At 35.2% G+C, this 21,082-nt stretch overlaps 2 protein-coding genes and 1 long non-coding RNA gene across 3 annotated transcripts; 2 read left to right on the forward strand and 1 right to left on the reverse strand.

Annotated features, from left to right (window-relative positions):
• The first annotated feature begins 814 nt into the window (after positions 1 to 814).
• LOC132634210 (uncharacterized) lies at positions 815 to 2,060 on the forward strand. The gene is made up of 2 exons (XR_009580078.1): positions 815 to 1,267; positions 1,519 to 2,060. It is a non-coding gene; the product is annotated as an uncharacterized LOC132634210 (long non-coding RNA).
• A 4,420-nt stretch (positions 2,061 to 6,480) lies between these two features.
• LOC132631396 (putative pectinesterase/pectinesterase inhibitor 26) lies at positions 6,481 to 7,182 on the forward strand. Its single transcript, XM_060346972.1, has one exon. It carries the CDS (start codon positions 6,481 to 6,483, stop codon positions 7,180 to 7,182), a length of 702 nt encoding a protein of 233 aa, XP_060202955.1.
• A 10,186-nt stretch (positions 7,183 to 17,368) lies between these two features.
• LOC132634211 (transcription factor PRE3-like) lies at positions 17,369 to 19,022 on the reverse strand. The gene is made up of 2 exons (XM_060350498.1): positions 18,858 to 19,022; positions 17,369 to 17,903 (listed from the first exon to the last, which is right to left on the reverse strand). The coding sequence occupies exons 1-2, from the start codon at positions 18,972 to 18,974 to the stop codon at positions 17,745 to 17,747; spliced, it is 276 nt and encodes a 91-aa protein (XP_060206481.1). The 5' UTR covers positions 18,975 to 19,022; the 3' UTR covers positions 17,369 to 17,744.
• Between the last annotated feature and the right edge of the window lie 2,060 nt (positions 19,023 to 21,082).

The raw sequence follows: 21,082 nt of genomic DNA on the forward strand, positions 1-21,082 counted from the left end.
AGGATGTCAATTCAACAAATAACAATTTAACATAAAAATAAATATTGAAACGAGCAAAAGATTCAAATTCGTACCTAAGTTTTAGAACAGATGAGACAAACACAAAACAGAGGAGGAAAGAAGAAGCAAAAAAGAAAAGAAAAAGACAAATGACGAAATAAAAAGGATTTTAATGGGGTAAGGATAATTTTGTCAAAAAATTTTCATTAAACAGGCGATAAGGGCAAAATTTAAAGAAGACATAAATGAGGGGCAAAATATAAAGATCACCCCAAAAGAAGGGCACTCACGCAAAAAAAATTGAATTATAACCACTTTAGTTATTTACTAAAACACATAAATAAATGGAAATGTAGTCATAGTTTAAGTTTAGCCAAATATATCTCGCAGGACGCCACTAAACTACGTGAGGATTCTAAAACGATTCGGAGTATCAAGAAAATAATTAACAAAAGAACAAAAAATATACTTCCTCAGTTTCATATTATTTGGTCATATTACTAAGAATATATGTTCTAAATTACATGTTTATTTACAAAATCAAGATAAAATTAATTATATCTTTATCATTTATTAAATGTTTTTGAAAATAGTCAATAATGATTAGAATATATTCATTGGAGAGAGATATGAATAAAATAGTAAAATAAATATTTTATTTATAAATTTTTAAGAAGCGTGCAAAAGAAAAAGTGATTAAATAGTACAAAAGAAAAAGTGATTAAGTAATATAGGACCGATGAGTATCTGTTTCCTCTTTCTTAGCAGCTTCGTGGCGTTGACCTCAGCAATAAAAATAACATCGGTATTCATTTCTATTACTTCCATTTTAGCTTTGAACATTTTCCAAAACTGTTATAAAAAAAAAAAAGATGGATGAATCAATCAGTAATAAGGAAAGCCTTTTGCAAGATAAATCCTCTTCAAGAACCAAAAGGAAATTACGTTTGATAATCTGTCTGTTGACTCTCTTCAGTCTCATAATTGCAGCTATCATCTCTGCTTCAATAATACTTAAACAAAATACGGAGTCCAAATCACTTTCCTTTAACCCAACAAACGCTATACATCAGTCTGTGATCTCATCAGCGAAGATCCATTAGTTAACTCATGCTATGGCTCTATTGCCACACTTTATTATTCCTATGATGGCGAAAGCCCAATCTTATCTTGGTCAAACAGAAATAAAATTAACCCATCACAGGTTTTTATCCTTTCGCTTTTTGCTGCACGAATCGAGCTTTCACTTGAAAAAACAATCTCAGAGGTATATACAATAGTGTCTCACACATAGAATGTGGTGGCAAATGCATTATTTTTTAGAAAAACAAGTGTTTATGACGCTTGTCTTGTGCAGAGACTTCTCTTAGGCCTTGTCTTTTATTTCATTCTTCTAAATTTGCTGGTATTATTTAGTTTTGCTGATTAAATATTATCATAGATATTTAATTTTTCAGTGCTATTATTTTATTGATAAATAATTTTATTATTGTGTTTTAATCTTTGTTTTCCAATTAGGTACACACTAAGCCCGAGACTATTGGGGTACTGAGAAATTGTCAAGGAATGATTGAATTCTCTCTGAAAAAAACTCAATGAATCAGAAATGAGTTTGGGTATTGACCCAGATGAGAAAATATTGGCAATTAACAGAGTTGTTTGGGATTTGCAACGCTGGATTGGTGAAGCTATGAGTCAAGTACAAAGGTGCATTTATTTATTGAAGGAGATTCCATCAACGGTTACGGTTGAAATAAGAGAGAGAAGTTATGCAGCACAGGAAAACATGAGGAATAGCAGAGGAATATTGCGAAATGTGGATGACATTTTCGACTTGTTTTATCCCACAATTGGATCGGTATTAGGCTCTTTAGTTTGGGAGTTTGAATATGGGCTTCCTGTTTGGCTCTTTTGCTTTGAGTATTTGCTCTTAATTTTTCTTTTAGCCCTGCTACTACGTATATATTGAATGATTCAATATGTAACAGCATGGTACGATTCATATTAGCCAATTTCACCTTGTTTGAATTGAGAATAACAATCAAAAAAAGTTTCTCTTTCTTTGACCCTTCTTCCCTCGGACTTAAAAAATATTTGCTTTTTTTGGTTGGACAATCCCTCTTTAGATGGTGGTTTCCCGTGATTCATTAATGTATGGTTTTCTATGAAACCAAGTTTGTTTTCATTGTTCTTAAAATTATATAGTATGGTGTTGTAAACCCATGGTTCATTCTATGGTTATATAATCATGAAAAGTCTAAATTTTTGGAACCACGAATTTGATGGTTTTTCCACGATTACGTATTTCATTTCTCCATTATACCCCACCCTCCACCCTCCACCATCCACCCCACCCCACCCGCACCCTACCACTCACCCCACCCCACCCCGCGCAACCACCCACCCCTATCTCCAACTACCCCACTCATCTGCCACCCACCCCCACTACCCTTCACCACTGCCCAACCCCACCCCACAACAACTCACCCCCACCCTCATCCCACAACCACCCACCTCACACCGCCTACCTCTCCACCACCCCCACCCACTATCCCTCACCACCACCCAACTCCACCCCTACAACCACTCACCACCACCCAACTCCACTCCCACAACCACTCACCCCCACCCTACCACCCAGATCCCACAACCACCCACCTCACACCACTCACCCCTCCACCACCCCCACCCACTATCTACTTATTTTTTAAAGTTTCTATTTTATTCTTTACTTGAGTTTTATTAATATATATATAAATTAATTTCTAATTAAGAGTTAAAGGTATTTTAGTAAATTTACAAGTTATTATACAGTACCATACAGTCAAACCAAACAATACAAATGTTATTAAGCCACAACAAATGATACAGTCTAGCCAAACATTGTGTTCATTAATACAATACAATGTAATACAACACTATATTGTATCATACCATATTGTACATTAATGAACCACGGGAAACAACCATCCAAACAGAAGGTTAGCAAATTGTAGATGCTCGAAATAAGGTCCACCTCTACCTAATCCATGGAAGTTTAAATTGGTCGAAAGTTTAACTGATTACATTTATTTTTGGGAAGGCTGGGAGTATTGGGGAAATTAAGGTTGGTTTTTGGAGGCGCTCTTGAAATAAGGTTTGCTGCATCAACCACAGTATAACAAGATAAGATCATGGTTATGAAATTTTACAAGGAATTATCTGAGATAAGACACTCGTTAGGCATTATTCTCAAAAACTTCCCTAGAAGTTTGGATGCAATTTTAGTGCAAATGAAACAGTGTTCTTCCAATTGAAAAGAATAAAATACAGTTTTGTTATCTAGGTAATCACACAAAACTTTCAGGTTAAAGTTCTTTGTACTGAGTGTGTAAATATATGTACACGACTAGATTTCTTAAAAGATAATTATAAATAAATCTTTATGGTAAACATATATTAGTAATATGAAGAAAACACTATTACAGGACTACAGGTTAAACTAATGCTTATACAGTACTGATTTTGTAATCTATATATTTTGTGGTAATTGCATTGAGTTGTCTAAAAATTGTTTAATCAATGACCGAAGAATATGAACTGCCTAACAAATTGTTTATCAATGATCGAAAAATATGAACTTTTATTTATGATCATCACGAATTAAATTATAATCAAATCGCTTTTGATCGGTTACCAATCTCACTAATTGATGATTAAACAATTCCAACAATTTTGAATTTACCTCAAATAAAAAGTGTCGTCCTTAATCTTCTGTTTCTCGATAAGCCAATTTCCGTGGGGTCCTCATGGTTAAACAATGCCGATCAACCTCAAAAATAGTTGCCTCTCAAAGAGTCAAGAGTCAACTAATCAACAACTCCTCAATAATCAAAGCACTAAGTAACGCTCCCTCTTTTTCAATTTATTTGAACTTATTTTCTTTTTAATTCTTGTCAAAATGAATGACTTCCTTCCTAATTTGAAAACAAATTCACTTTATGAATGATTTACAACCACACAAATTTTCAAGGTTTATTTTAAACCACAAGTTTTAAAAGTCTTCCATCTTTCTTAAATGTCGTGCCCAGTTAAATAAATTCATATAAATTGAAACGGAGGAAGTATTTCCTGCTTGATTTTTTGGAAAAAATTGACATGATGGAAATATTGACCAAGTCTTCGGTCACTCACAATTTAGCACTAAGTGCCTTCACACAATATTTTCATCTAACCAAAAAAGAAAAAAAAAATCTCAAGATTTCAAATTCCATTCCAAGTGTTGCCATGGAGTCAGATTCTACCAACAAAATCTCAAAGCCATCAGTTAGCCTTAACCTGAATGATCAAACCAACTCAAGAAAAAGAAAGCTACCCAAGTTGTTCATCACTTTAATCATCTTTTTCATTCTCATAATCGTTGCAATTATCTCTGTTTTAACGATCATTAAGCATGATTATGACTCTGAGTTACCTGCCAATAATCCAGAAAAGGCAATCCAATCCATTTGCAATCCCACTCCGTACTATGATACATGCTTTAGGTACATGTCTGATTCCCTCTACAAAAACAAAAAAATAAAGTCATCTCAAATATTCTCCATTTCTCTTCATACTACAATAAACGAGCTCAAAAAAATCACATATTCACTCAAATCGTACAATTCCCCTAGCGATGATCAGTCAACGCCAAGTCAATGCGAGTATTTGTATTTTAACAGTACATTGAGTCAATTGAACAGTTATTTAGCGATAGATGAGGAGAAAAACAAGACAGTAACGTTGACTATGAGATCTGAAATGATTGACTGGCTAGTTATTGAAAGGCCAAAAATTGCAAGGTGTTTGCATTGGTTAGAATATGAAAAGGGACTGGATACGGAAAACGTGAATAATTGCTTAATTATTCTGGCGAATATGAACATTATTAATGAGATGTTTAATCCATCGATTAATAGTGTTTTCAATTTTAGTGCATTTCGAAGCTCGGGGAAAAGTATTATGGCTTTACTTTTCTCGGATTTGAATTTCGTGGGTATGCTATATGTATTTGGTGTGCAGTATATTTTCTTGCTGCTTTTAGTTTTTTGCCTATTACGTGTATGGTGATAAATACGCTGATTATTCAATTTTGATGTTGTATGTGGTTCGTCACTCTTTTGAGTTCTCTAGACCTTTGATGAATATGAATAAAATTAGATGGGTACTTATTGTTATGTTGTTGCTTCCTTTGTAAATTCTCACAAAGTAAAGTAAAGTAAATTTCAAGTTATTTAGGGAAGATAACATATGCTGGGGGCGTGGTTAAAAGGTTTAGTACGAGTTCAATGTGCATAAATAGGGACAAAAGCTAGAAAATTATGTACAAGTTTATCAAACTCGGAGAAAATGATCAAAATGGTCCCTTTAATGTATACACATGATAAAAGTTGTTTGTAATATATTTTAAAAAATAGTAATTAGTTTGGTCCTAAGTCATACAAATAAAGATAATAGTTAATTTTGTTGTTAAAATAAAGGGAGTCCATCGACATGTGTACTACACGTGAGCTATCAAATTACAAAATAAAGGTACATTTTTGTATCATTCAATCCCATTTTAGAATCCACATCAAAATTTCTAACCCTACAGTGAAAGAGCCACAGGAAAATTCAATGTTGGAGTATTGAATATTGCAATTTTATGGTGAGTATATTCAATGATGTATGAAAGGAAGCCTGAGATATCTTTGATCAGGCTAAGTAAATTGTATATGGAGGAAGATATGGAGGGCAGCAATTTATTTTGACAACAAAAGTAGCGAGTCTTTTTAGTTACTACTATATAGTTTAGGATCAAACTGATCACTTTTGGAATACATTAAGTGGTCGTTTGGTTGCTAGTTAAAATAGTCCCGGGACTAATTTATCTCATCTATTGGGATTATTTTATACCATTTAAAAGATGGTATAAAATAATCCTAATATAAGTGGGTTAAGAAGGTATAAGTTGAGTTATCCCAGCACTAATTTTTATACCACGTTTGGTACAAGGTATAAAATAATCCCGGGATAAATCTATACCTTATACCAAGCGTGGTATAAAAATTAGTACTGACATAACCCATTTTATACCTTGAACCAAACGACCACTAAGGATTATTTGTATCATGTTTATATATTAAGGACCAAATATAATCAAAGCTCATTTAAGGATTTTTTTGATCATTTCCTCGATCGAATTCAATAGTTTTATCATTCACTATCATCTCATATGATTATTTTAGAATTTAAAACTCATATAATTCAAAATCAAATTCTAATTTTATCTCTAAACATATACTATTATCCAAATTGTTTTTTTTTGATTTGTCAGCAAACTTAATACTCGTAAAAGGAAAAAGAGCAGAACGTGCTAACAGCCCACCCCACACCCAAATTCTTATCAACTCCTCCAACTTTTCATTCCCTCTCCAAAAAACCTCTCAATTCCCAAACCCAATTTTTCGCCATTTGCATTCAATGGAATCTATGAATTTAGTCAAAGGCTATGGCAAAGTCAACGCTTCTGAAGATCCATCTTCCATCCCCACTCGCAGAGCCGCCCACAAACGTCGCCTCACCATCGCCCTCTCTCTCACTCTCTTCCTAACTTTACTCATCTGCGCATTAGGCGGCGCGTTCATCCACGCGTCCACACCGTCATCACCCGACCCCCTCAAAATCGTGTGCGCAGTGACTCAGCATCCCGGGTCATGTTTTGACTCCATTTCCTCCCTCAACACCAACCAGCCCAAACCCGACCCGGAATACTTCCTCAACCTCTCTCTTCAAGCTATCGTTAAGGAATTAACGAACGTCACTCTGTTGCCAAAAGCTTTAATCTCGAAAGTCAATGACCCGGGAACCGTATCCGCGTTGAAAGACTGTATTAGCCTTTTCGATGACGCGTTGAGTCAACTCAACGAGTCGGCTGAGTTATTAAATGTGGGTCCCGGTGAGAGTGCGTTGACTGTGATGAAGGTGAATAACATGCAGACGTGGATAAGTGCGGCGATGACTGATCAGGACACGTGTCTTGAGGGATTGGATGAGATGGGATCGCCGTTGGTTGGGGAAGTGAAAGCGAGGGTGCAGAATGCTAAGGAGTATATGAGTAACACCTTAGCTATTCTCAGTAATATGCCTAACCTTCTTCAAAAGTTTGGCGTCACTATGCATTGACGCTTCAAAGCTGTTACTGTATGTGAGTTTAACATTTCATTTTCACAACTTATTACCTTATTTTTTTTGTCCATTCTGTATTATTGTAACTACCCTTTTTACTGTGGCTTATACATTATTGCTGGTGTAAATTCATCAAACTAGTTAAATTGTAAATTTTGAGTTGATGTGTGCTCTTTAAAATCACATTTTGATCATTCATGTAAGATTTTCTTTTCGTATCACTAATACTATAGTATATAAATTAAATTAATATCTTAAAAGTGAGAAAGATGGAGTAATTTGGAAAAATGCTGCACTGCGCAGCTATGCGAACACTCGCCTTTTTAGGAGATCATGAATTGTTCAACCCATCTAGAGGAATTTGTATGTGAGGAGGTTCATGCCTGCAACTTGCAAGGCTGCAACAGAACAAGATTTTATGTGTTAGTAATTATTACTCCCTCCGTCGGATAATAAATGTCACCTTATCCAAAAAAAAAATTGTCCCATAATAAGTTGTTGGAAATATTAGCAATATTAATCAATAAAATAAATAGAAGGATAGAATTAACTTATCGGATCACTGTTGTATCGTGGCAAGCCATTGTCTTGAAAGTGATTTCGGACCGACTACGGTGCATTGTTTAGCTCGATCACTCCAAAGTTCCACAGCACTTCCAAATACTTGCACTAGTAGCTGAAATTTTGGAGTTTGCACAAATTAAATGGCCCAAAAGTTATAAGGAAAAGAACTATTAAGAAAAAAAAGAGATGATTTTCTGTGTATATACAATTCACAAAGAAGAGAGAATACATAGGCTGAAAATTTAAAGGGACAAAGAAGGAATTGATGAGCCATTAATCTAGCCGTTAACGAGGTCTTAATGACCATTAACCTGACCATTTAAATCAGCCATTCAATGGAATTGAAGAGGAGAGATAAATAATTTATTTATACTTTGCAGTACACAAAGTTATTTTTTCCATAAGTGTCACTAGACACAAATTGGCTTTTTTTTTTCAATTTTACTCTTGGACAAAAAGTGACAAGTTAAAGTAACATTTAAATGATGATTGGAGAAGCCACATAGGAACTTGGTATTATTGGATTCTCAAAGTCAAAAGGTTTACTACTTGTGCATGTTCTATCGAGAGGAAAAAGTAATTTAATTTATTATATAGGGATAATTTGATAAACTTTATATTGAATTATTAATTTTTTAATATGCGTATTTTTATCTAAGATGAAACTTATTATGGAACAGATGGAGTAATTTTTTTTTATATATAATTATTACCTCTGTACTTCTAATTGCGCAATTTCAAAGGTAACGTCCAAGTTATAGCACCGAGTAGGGGACCAATGAGCTAGATAAAGGAAATGAAATAATGAGAATGATGAGAATTGTAGAATTTTCTGTGTATTCATTATTCACTGTACACGATCATATATAGGAAAGAAAAGCATCTAATTCTAACAAACTCTCTACGCTTGTCTATCTCCTATTGCATGAATAAAATAATTACAAAAGCAATAAATCTAATTCTAGTACAATAGTTGTACACAAATGTACGCCCAAGATTAATCTATTTTCATTTGATCAATGGCTCATTTATCTCCACCTGGTTGTCTCTTTCATTGTACAGCTCATTGCTTAGTGATATGAATTGTCTTCTTTCTTCTTCGTACGCTCAAACTCATCCATCTCTAATGGATGATGATAATTGGTATCAACACCCCCTCAAGTTGGAGGGGAAAGGCGAGACACCCAACTTGCAAAGGATAGATAGATGAGGAAGCCCGGCTAAAGGTTTAGTGAATAAATCAGCTAGCTGAGATGAAGAGGAAACAAAATTGAGAGAAATTAAACCAGAGAGAAATTGTTGTCGAACAAAATGACAATCAATTTCTACATGTTTTGTTCGTTCATGAAAGACGGGATTTTTAGCTATGTTGATCGCGGATTGGCTATCAGAATGAATTGGAATGGGAAGAGAGGGGGAAATGGAAAGATCTTCGAGAAGACGAGCAAGCCAAGTTAATTCTGCAACAACTCTACGCATAGACCGATACTCGGCTTCAGCAGATGATAAGGAAATTAAAGTTTGTTTCTTCGATTTCCACGAAATTGGGGAACCCCCAATGTTGATGAAATAACCACTAACCGACCGGCTGGTTTCAGGGCATGTTCCCCAATCGAAATCACAAAAAGCAAGGATCTGAAAAGAGGGATTAACATAGAAGAAAATCCCTTGTCCAGGAGAAGAATGTAAATATCGAATGACTCGAAGTGCAGCTCATTCGAGGACTTTGCATGTACTGACTGAGGTGTTGAACAGTGAAAGATAAATCAGGGCGTGTGTGGGTTAAAAATTGAGTTTCCCCAAAAGTCTGCGATAAATGATAGGATTGGGTAGGAGATCACCTTCATCAGCTCTGAGCTTATGGGAAGAATCAAGTGGAGAGGAAACTGTAGGAGAATCAGGACAATCAAACTCAGCAAGTAAGTCTAAGGTAAACTTCCTCTGACTTAGGATCATTCCAGTTGGTTCTCGTATAACTTCCATACCCAAAAAATAATTCACATCTCCTAAATCCTTTATTTTGAACTCTTGATCTAGAAACACCTTGAGTAACTGCAGTTCAGTAGTACCATTCCCTGTCAAAATGATATCATCAATATACACCGCAATTATTGAAATTAGATCCCCAATTCTTTTAAAAAATAGGGAATAGTCATTGAGAGATGAAATGTATCCTTTGAAGTTTAGAGCACCAGTCAACCTTGCATACCACTGTCTTGAGGCTTGTTTAAGCCCATATAGTGATTTCTTCAACTTGCAAACTAGCCTAGGATCTGATGGTTCCATACCTTGTGAGAATTTCATATAAACCTCTTCTTGTAGATCACCATGTAGAAAAGCATTTTTTTGCATCCAATTGAGAGATACACCATTGTTTCTTTACTGCCACAGCAAATAAGCACCTGATTGTGGTCATCTTGACCACAGGGGAAAATGTTTCTGTGAAATCAATCCCTTCCCTTTGAATGTCTCCTCTCACAACCAAACGAGCCTTTAGTCTTTCAATGCTGCCATCTGATTTATGCTTGACTTTGTACACCCACTTGGATGCAAAGCATCCCAAGTTTGATTAGAAAGTAGAGCTTGAAATTCAGTTTTCATGGCCTCATGCCAACCCCGATGTGCAGCAGCTTGAGAGTAGCTTAAAGGCTCTGTGATGTTTGAAATGGAATTTAGAAGTTGTTGGTTTGAATGTGTGAGTACTAAAAAAGAATAAATGGAGGGTTAGAGAGGAGTGGTGAAACAGGCAGTGGTCAGATCAGTAAGATAAAGGCTGTTGCAAATGTAATCTTTCAAATATCTAGGTTGGTTGTGTACTCTGACTGGTCTGGAAGAAGTGGGAATTTCTTGAGGTTGAATGGTAGGAATTTGTTGTGGTTGAGTGATAGGAGTTGAATGTGGAGCCGAAGGTGATGTGGGAGGTGTAGGAGTATTTTCTGGTTCATCAGATGGTGATGTTGAAGGAAGAGGTGAAGCTAGTTCTGGTTCATCATCAGAGGAATTACATGGGAAAGTATGTTTTTCAGGATTTTGTGGTGAAACAACTGTTGTAGAATCAGTTGATGTGGATTTGAAAGGATAGGTGGATTCATGAAATATGATATCTCTAGAAACATAAATTTTCCTAGTGTTTAGGTCCATAACTTTGTATCCTTTCTTTCCTGGAGGGTATCCTAGAAATATACACTTCATAGCTCTAGGATCCATTTTGCTTCTGTGAATGGAAAGGGTTGACACATAACAGAGACACCAAAGTTTCTGATGAAATTGTTGGAAGGTTTCTTATTATAAAGAATTTCATAGGGTGTTTTGAAGTTGAGGACCCTAGATGGAAACCTATTGATGAGAAAAGTAGTTGTAAGTAGACAATCTCCCCAAAACGAAATGGGCACATTTGATTGATGTAGCAAGGCTCTACAAGTTTCAAGTAGATGTCTATGCTTTCTTTCCACCACTCCATTTTGTTGTGGAGTAGCCACACAAGTGGTTTGGTGGATAATCCCTTGAGAATGAAAATAATCAGATGAAATCAAACTAGTTCCTAGTTCCATTGCATTATCAGACCTTATGATTTTGACCTTTGTTGAAAACTGTCTTTCCACTATGCTAAGAAAAGTTTTCAGAATTGGGAATGCATTACTTTTTGTTTTTAAAAGTTGCGTCCAAGTTCCTCTACTAAAATCATCAACAATTGTGAGGAAGTATCTATATCCATCATAGGTGGAGGATTTATAAGGTCCCTATGTATCAATATGTATCATTTCAAAAATTGAACTAGTAGAAATAGCACTAGTTGGAAAAACTAATTTGGTCTATCTAGCAATAGCACAAACATCACAAGGAACTTTTAAATTTGAACAAGAATCTCTGAAACAGGAATTGATATTTCTCATAGATGAAAAAAGAAGATAGCCCAGTTTGGTATGCCATAACATTACATTAAAATTACTATTAGGCAACACTGAAGCTGAAGTAGAAAAAGGAAACACACTAGAGTTCTTATTACAGACTGAAACTGAAACATCATTTCTAGACTCTATCTTGGATGTTTGATCACTTGTCTTCAAAAGATATAGCCCATTTTCTGAATTACCAAGAACCTGTGGCCTCTTCAGTGAAGGGGCCTGCAAGACACAGTTTAGAGAAGAAAAAACTAGATTGCAATGATACTGAATGCAAATCTTGTGAACAGAAAGAAGATTATAATTGAAGTCTGGAATGAAAAGGACATTTTGTAACATAAGATTGTCTGAGATAGAAACAGTCCCCATATGTGTCACCTTTACCTTTTGTAAATTAGGTAATGTAACTGTTACAGGAATTGGGAACATGATGATATTAGAAAATGAATTTAGATCAAAGGCCATTTGTTCTGAGGCCCCTGAATCTATAATCCAAGAATCAGACTTAACATGATTAGCACAAACAAAAGGATGATTAAGACAAGTTAAACACTGTCTAATGGGATCATTTTTACTAGCACAAGCCACAATGTTAGCATTTGCTTCAGTGTTTGTAGTTTCCTGGTTTCCTCCTTTTGTGTTGTTGAGCATTTGAATGAGCTGGTTAATCATATCTGGTGAAAGTTGAGGTTCAAAATTTCCATTTCCCTGATTACTTGAATAGCAAGAACTTCCTTCTCCTATAGTTGAGTTACTATTGATGTTTGGCTGAACTGACTGACCTTTCTTTATTTTGGTGAATTTGAAATCTACTGGGAACCTATGATCCTGTAACACTTTTCAATACTGTGTCCAGGTTTCTTACAGTATGAACAGAACTGGTCATTCCTTCTTGCATCCATCTCTCCTTTTCCAGTCCTTGACTCATAATTCCCATATTTTTGGTTTCCCACAGACTGATTCCAGCATAATACCTTTGATTTGCAGCAAACTGGTTTGGCCTTTCATACCTCTGATTTGCTACAAACTGAGTTGAAGCTGAATCATGGAAAGAAGATGACCCTGTAGAAAAATGGTTGCTCACAAAGGCTTCTCTCTGCCTTTCGTCCTAAATCAGCAGTGCATAAGCATGATTGACACTAGGTAAGGGTGAAATCATTAACATGTTACTTTTAGCTGCTGCCTAGGACTCATTTAAACCCATTAAGAACTTAATTAACCTCTCATCTTGTAGAGATTTAGTGAGTTTGGTCTTTCCACCACAAGAGCAGTCACATCCATACTTTGTATTAGCATTCAAAGTGTCAAGTTCATCCCAAAGTTTCTTGAGTTTAGTAAAATAACCTGCTATATCATTTTCTCCTTGAACCAAGTCGTTTAGCTCCTTTTGTAGATGATATAGTTGTGCACCATTCGACTGTCCGAACCTATCCTCTAGATCAGTCCAGAGGTCCCTTGTAGTCTTTGAGAATATCACACTGTCTGAGATCTCTTTTGAGAGTGAATTTAGTAGCCTAGATAGCACCATGTCATTGCTCCTATGCCATTGCTTGAAATCTGTTGAATCTACATTTGGTTTCTTGCAGGTTCCATCTATCAGCCCCACTTTGTTCTTTGCTGAAAGAGTAATTAGAACAGATCTGCGCGAACCACCATATCCTCTACCATCGAAAGTGGAGTTAACCAAGTTCATTCCTGGAGAGTCTGACGAATGAAGATGAAGAGGGTTGCTAGAATCCATAGCAACAGGTGTGGTTGTGATGTGAGTTGTTTCTTCAATAGCCATTGAAGATGAATTTCAGAAAGAAAGAAAAGAGTGAATTAGCAGGATCTTTTAGAAGACCTGCTCTGATACCATAAAGGAAATGAAATGAGAATGATGAGAATTACAGAATTTTCTGTGTATTCATTATTCACTGTACACGATCATATATAGGAAAGAAAAGCATCTAATTCTAACAAACTCTCTACACTCGTCTATCTCCTATTGCATGAATAAAATAATTAATTAAAAAAGCAATAAATCTAGTACAACAGCTGTACACAGATGTACGCACAAGATTAATCTATTTTCATTTGATCAATGGCTCATTTATCTCCACCTGGCTGTCTCTTTCACTGTACAGCTCATTGCTTAGTGACATGAATTGTCTTCTTTCTTCTTCGTACGCTCAAACTCATCCATCTCTAATGGATGATGATAATTGGTATCAACACTAGACTTATTCTGTTTTCACCTTTTATTTAGTGTCATGATTTCATTGGCCTAATTTAGTTGGTCCTTTCCTGTTGTGAAAATGGCTGCCCAACAAAATCAGTAATTCAAGCACCTATCCTTCCGAATTTTCGTTGTCACTTATCAGATTGGAATTTCTCAATATTTGATGTTGTATCTAGGCTGCTCCTAATAAATTTCTTGATTTGAGCCACTTTTAGTCGTTCCAATTACTTTTCTTCTTAATTTACACGATTTTTTGTTCCTAAAAGATTAATTTTCACTAAGTTCTGATAAAGATGGATCTTGGGCCTAACTCAACCTCAAAAGCTAGCTCATGACGAGAGGATTACCCAAGTCACATAGAGAAACCACTCATCCCTTCAATGGCAGAGCCAGAAATCTCGTCAAGAGTATTCAAACTTAGCTTTAGAGAAGTCGATATATTTTTCTTTTCTATGTTGAATGGGCACCAAAAATTTAAATCAAACAATGCAATATTTAACTAATCAATACAAATACTTTAATAGAACTACAATTTTATAAATCGAAATTAACATAAAAAATACAGCAAAAAAAATTCTACTAATAAATGTACGATTTAAATAATTTATCACTATTATGGCTGAAAAATAGAATTCTATAATCCTAGAACCAAAGAAGAGAGAGTACAGAGTTTTTTGGTAAAGAAATTTTTCTAAAACTTTAACTTAAACTTTAAGATTTGCTAAACAACTTTAAAGTTTTAAGAGTTACTCCTTTATTAGGAAACTTTTAGGTTATTAATTGTTAAAAAGAGAGGAACAGAATGTTGATAGTTTCCCCACTACAGACAAAATAATCCAAAAAAGAGCATAATGTTGCTGCTTGGAGTCAAACCCGCGCCTCTAAGGCCATATGTACACCCTAGACCACTGGGCTACAGGTCTTACTTGTGTCAAGTGTGTTCAAAATAAGTTATATCGTCATAGAGTTATATTTGACTTATATATACGATATAATTTTTCGACGAAAGGTGTTCATTTGACCACTCTTGGAAGGTTGTAGCTCCACCCCTGCATCCCTTGTAACACCGATGTGGGACACTTTCATAGTTCTAATCTGGTAAGAATATGATTGTGCTTCTATTTTGTCCATTTCTTTGGGTCGGTCCGTCGGAGTGAGGGGGTGATAATAGGGGTGAAGCTATGTAACATTTCGACCACGTCAGGTTTATCTTATTTTTGAGTTCCCTTTTTTGGTGAATTTCAAACCGGCAAGTATAGAAAGAGAAAAGTTGTTCCATATATATTGAAGAAACTTTAATTATAGCATAGAATTTATAAATTTTTTTTCCTTTCTCTTTGTTGATGGACCCTTGGTCAGCCTGTAATTTATACAAATTCTAATATCCAAAATCCGTTTTAAAATTCAGACAAAGATGTAGTTAGCAGATTTTCTGCCTATCGCTTTAAATTTTGAATTATGTATGACATAGGCTAGTCCGGACATCATTGTTACCAAACAAAAATGTATGCTAATAACAGATATGATATATGAATTTAGAGGTGAATCTATTCCAGATAGATTGACATGCTACGGCAGCAAAACTGAATACTTACACAGTACTACACAAGTTATCTCCATAGTCTCTAATATTCTTGAGTATTTCGATCGATCACCCCACAATGTAGATTTTTTTTTTTGTATGTTAGATACTTTAAGACTCTCGGTGATTGCAAAGCATTGGTATTTAGTTTCACTACAAGAAAAATTATATTTGGCAACAAATTTTTTTTTATTGCTATAGATTGATTATTGTTGCAAAAATACCTTTGGCCAAAAAAAAAAATTGTTGCATGAACTTTTCCCAAAGGCTGTTATTGCAACAGCGTGCAACAATTTTTTTTTATTGCAATAATAATCAATACTATGGCAACAAAATTAAATTTTTTGACAACAAAAAAATCATTTGCCAACAATAAAACTAAGTTGTTGTCAAATATAAAAAAAATTGTTGCGATCTCTATACTTTCTTGTAGTGTTTGTACAAAACGCAATTAGGTTTTGGGATTATGTGTGTTCCATGGCCAAATAACTTCTTGGCTAATGTAGCTTCTTCTCAAGGTAACCACAGATCCACACTTGATACAAGTGACGTGAATGTTACCACCTTGTAGGCAATTCCACTTTTTAACTTCTTTCGCTTCCTCCTCCTTCTCCTAGCTCCAGAACGTACTGGCATGCTGCTGATGATTTGATCACTAATTAATTGTAAATTATGTCTGGTTAATTTAGCCTAAAATTACTTTTAAAACAAAGACTCTGATGTGATTGAAAATAAAGGCTCTGATCTGATTGAAAATAAAGGCACTGCAGTAAATCAGTCTCTTTCACGCCACCACTCCATTGGGCTTGCTCTTTAGTTTTTCAGGGACCACAACATGAGAATTACTTGTAAGGGAAGAGAACATAATTAGCCACCCCCATAACTAATACTCCCGCCATCTCATAATAAGTGTCATTTTAATAAAAAAAAAAAAATTATCTCATAATAAGTATTATTTTAGAAAATCAAGACATAATAGGCTAGCTTTTTTCAATTCTACCCTTAGACAAGAACTTACAAGTCATAGTAACATTTAATGATGATTGAAAAAGTCATATAGTAACTTGGTATTGTTGGATTCGCAATGTTAAAAGGTTTACTACTTGTGCATGCTCTAATTAAGAGGAAAAAATAATTTATTTTTATTATATAGGGGTAATTTGGTAAATTTCACATTACATTATTGATTCCTTAATATGCGTGTTTTTGGCTAAGGTGATACTTATTATGGGACGGAAGGAGTACTACATGTATAAGTTATGAGAGAATTTATGTATTATTTTTTGCGAGGTAGAAGATGAAATTACTAATACATGAATAAAAAGTTGAAATGACAATATTACCCTCATTACTTCCCACTTAAATAATTTCCTTTTCTAAACAAATATCTTATGTTATTTATGCAGAACTAAACCGTACATAACTAATACCTGTACCTGCATCACTCATACCTGCATAATTAATACCTACATTACTAATACCTGCATAATCCTAACCAGCTACCAAACGACCGCTAAGTGTGCACCTGCAGCTCGATAATCCACAACTTTTTATTGTTGTCAATGTTCAATGTCGGACGTTGTTTACATACTCGATCAATTATATCAGCCTACTCAAACGTATACACGTTTGCCAAGGAATGTGATTGTTTGTTCAACGTGATTAACTTCTGTATTGAGAGTGTCGTAAAGATCTTGTGTAAGCCATGTCCCTCAGATCCATTTCATACACAAGAACAGAAATCCAGAGAAATAATAAGGAATGATTTATTGAACGTTGAGAGATTTATTGATCTCTTCTTACCACAATAATAAGGAATGATTGATGCATGTATTCCTTTGAATTTGCATGTTTATCGTTATCTTGGATTTTTTTTGAACCACCATTGGAGGGGATTAGCTAGGCATTGCCTAATCTATGTATTATCTTGGATTTCTTATTATCTAGCTATACGACATGCCCAACTATTAGATCATCACACTTTACCAGAAAATTCAAAGGTTAGTTAGGCACATTATTTCAAAGCTTAGTGGGACCAACTATCAGGTGCTTTCATATTAGAATGACCGACCCGAACCAAATACACCAATTAAACATAACTTATACTGTATCTACAATATTACAAGACACGATATTTATATGTCTACGACATTAATATATATATATACAAAACTCTAGGTAGAATGTAACTAGTGAAGCACGAATAATCGATTAGGATATGCTAATAAAAATACTTAACAACCACTCAGGGATGCCTAGATCCTTGGGGTTTTATTGACTTTTTTTTTTTTTACTGTTGAAGAAGACTTATTAAAGTGTCTACAAGATCAGCAGTAACGGTGTCCAGTGAAGCCAGTATTTGGGAGAGTTTCTCACTGAGATCATCCACCTGACTGTGCAGCATTCTGATATAATTGCACGTTTCTTCCAGTATCTTTGATGCTGGTACCTGTACGTGATCAAAGTTGATTAAGGAGAAGAGAAAAAGATCTTAGAAGTAATAGTTTAATGAAGTGTATTACGTAATGATTGAGTCATGAGACAGTCTTTCCTCGTAAGATGTAGCTAATTAAAGCTAATTAATCTCTATAGGGATTTTTTTTTAAAAAAAAAAACACCTTTGCGCTTTTTTGCTGAATAAATGGTCAATATTGGGTCTAACTGATCAATTTCAAAAGTTAACTCATGAGATGAAGATTTTTTAAAATCATATTAGGAGATATAAATATTCCATTGCCTCGTCTAAGGCCAATTAAACTAAGCATCTGGAGGGGACAATATAACATGGGGACTCGACATTAGATATAAAAGTTAGGGAAAGATCTAAGTTCTTTGATATATATATCATGACGAGAATTGACCTTACGCCTAACTCAAACTCAAAAGCTAGCTTATGAGCTGGGCATTACTCAAGATCACATTAGGATACGCCAATCCATTTCCTTAAAATAGTAGATCTTTATTTAGTTTGTTTTTTCAATGTACAAAATAATAGATTCTACTTATCTCTTGATAATTGAGAAATTCATCCGGTTCAATCTTTAGGACCAACGGTACCCTTCTCCACTAAAATGTCAGGCTTTTTTCCCATGACGCTATAAATCTTTCTTATCTCTCGGCATTGTTTTCCCATGCAGGGGTAGATTTAGAGAGAACATTAAAGGCACTCATCCAATAAGAGTACTCTTAGGCGACTGCAAAACCGGATGACGCTATAGGTAATATAATTAAATAGATTGTGCATTGATTCAATTAAGAAAAAGTAATGACATTCGTCAATTCTAGCTGCATGAGTGTCTACCATTATGATGGCAAAGGAGCTAGCTAGGCTACAGAAAAAGATAAAAAAGAAAAAACAAAGTAAATATAGAAAAGAGGATCATATATATATGACAGGACCTACCCCAGAGTTGCACCTTGATGAAGAGGAATTTGGCAAGAGAGATTGTAGTTTCAAGACAAGATCATTAATCTCATCTTGAGTGAATCTTGAATTATTTGATCTTCTCCTACTAGACATCACTACTTAATTATTTTAGCTATAGAACTTCTCACTTGCCTGCCTTCTTTTTTCTGCAATGATAAGAATAAGCCAAGTGACAAGTTGAAAGGAAGAGGTTTGATTTGCTTTATAAAGCCATGTAGGGTGAGGTTTGGACACAATCTATATGTAAGACAAAATAAAAATAGCCTAGGAGGTTCCCATCCATACACATTTTTCCCTCAAAAAGAAATATAGAAAAAACGGTATTGGAGGAAGGTACATGAGGTTATGAATACAAAAGTAAGCAGTAGAAGCTACCTAAACCTAAACAGACATTTGACTGGTTCCATTTTTATTAATCTTGACACAGTTATGTCGGCCTAAGGACAAACTATCAAGTATTGAATGTTTTAAAAGAAGCTCAAACTCTTGATGGAATTTCCTAATTTAGATTAATATTAAACACATATAATCGTTATTAATTGCAAACACACCCGCCCTTAATTGGGAAGTGTACTTGAAAAAGAGTCACTAAGGGTGTGCGTGCCTGGTACAAAAGAAAATGTTTTCACTGAAAATATTTTCTTCTATAAGCGATTTTCTTACTTAATTTTTTATGTTTGGTAAGTAAACAGAAAATATTATCTCAAAAGCATTTATATATAATATAAGCAAAGACTGTTGTGGTGGGGGTGGGTGCTACGGATTGAGGGTTGTTGGGGTGTGTTGGAGTATGGGAGGAGTGGAATGTCAATTATGAAATTTTACCGAGAAAGTTAACTTCCTCATTTTTAAGGAATTTATTTTCCCAGAGAAAAGAACAAACAAGAAAAAATTGAAAAACATTTTTCCTTGGCACCAAACACACCTTAATTCAGTAATTTGTATGCCACCAGAAAGATTCTTTGTCTCACTTTTCTGTATACCTTTTTATTTCATATAAGTAGTTATTTAAGCTGTGGGGACTATGCCCCCCTCTTGTCCCTGCATTGCCTTCTTCCTTCCCTTTTAGAAAGTTTGAGATATGAATTCACGTCTTTATTCCACCAGCATTTCTAGTTTAAGAAATTAAGTATAGTATTCTTTTGCAGATATCACCTTGTCGACCGATATTTTATCTGCCTGATGAATATGTTAGTAGCATGTTTATCATCTACTCTCGTAATGATTTTGGACTATCTATAGACACAGAACCAAAAAGGGGGTGCATTTATGTTATCTTTATATGTATTGTAGACATAACGTACGTATATTAACGTTTTTGTTTTTCAGATTGGGAATCAAAACGGTTGCTTCTAAAGGACAAAACGAAAGCAATTTTATAAATGTTGATACTGACTAGAGGTTTCGAGACAAATCAAAAGCCACCGATCCGCTGGATTTATATTGTGTTTAATAGGCACTTTTTCAACTAGCATCATGTAACGACCCATTCGGTCGTTATGGCACTTTTGATCATTTTACCTTCGTTTACCCTTTCCCGAGCCCTATTAGTACAATTTTGACCCGCGGGGAGTGTTATGATGATTTATGAGAATTAGAACTTTAAAGTGAAAAATCTTCGACTGTTAGTTGACTTTTGGTTAAACGGACCTTGTTCGGAAATCCGTCGATCCGAGAGGTCCGGATGGTCGTTTATGACTCGTTGGGATGTTCGGTTCGGTTCTCGAAGCACTCAGGAACGTTTTGGACTGTTGGTTGGAAAGTTGGTCTTTGGCCCATTGGGTGTTGACCCGATCAAATGGACTGCCGTTGAGAATTCCGGGACCACGACTGAGTTCGTAGCACGTTTTATGTGTGTATGCATGTCTAATTGTATCTGAGAGGTCTCGGAATATTGTCGGATTTCGGGTTAAGACTTAGTGAAAAAACAGAATTTTCTGGTGTCTGGTGTCCGCTATAGCGGCACCAGGCTCTCGATGGTGGTCCCGCTGTGGCAGAAGACCAGCCGCCGCAGGGGCTGATTAATTTTTGGAGTTAGCCGCCACAACGGAAAGTGCTATAGCGGTAAAGGCACCGCTGCAGCGGGCCCGCCATGGCGGACACAGGGCCACTACAGCGGATGTCAGGGCAGAATCCTATTTATTTCTAAGGTAAAAACCCTTTTCCGTTCCATTACTTCATTCACTTTTCTAAGGAACTTT

Source organism: Lycium barbarum, chromosome 3 (assembly GCF_019175385.1).
Source record: "Lycium barbarum isolate Lr01 chromosome 3, ASM1917538v2, whole genome shotgun sequence".
Taxonomy (NCBI): domain Eukaryota; kingdom Viridiplantae; phylum Streptophyta; class Magnoliopsida; order Solanales; family Solanaceae; genus Lycium; species Lycium barbarum.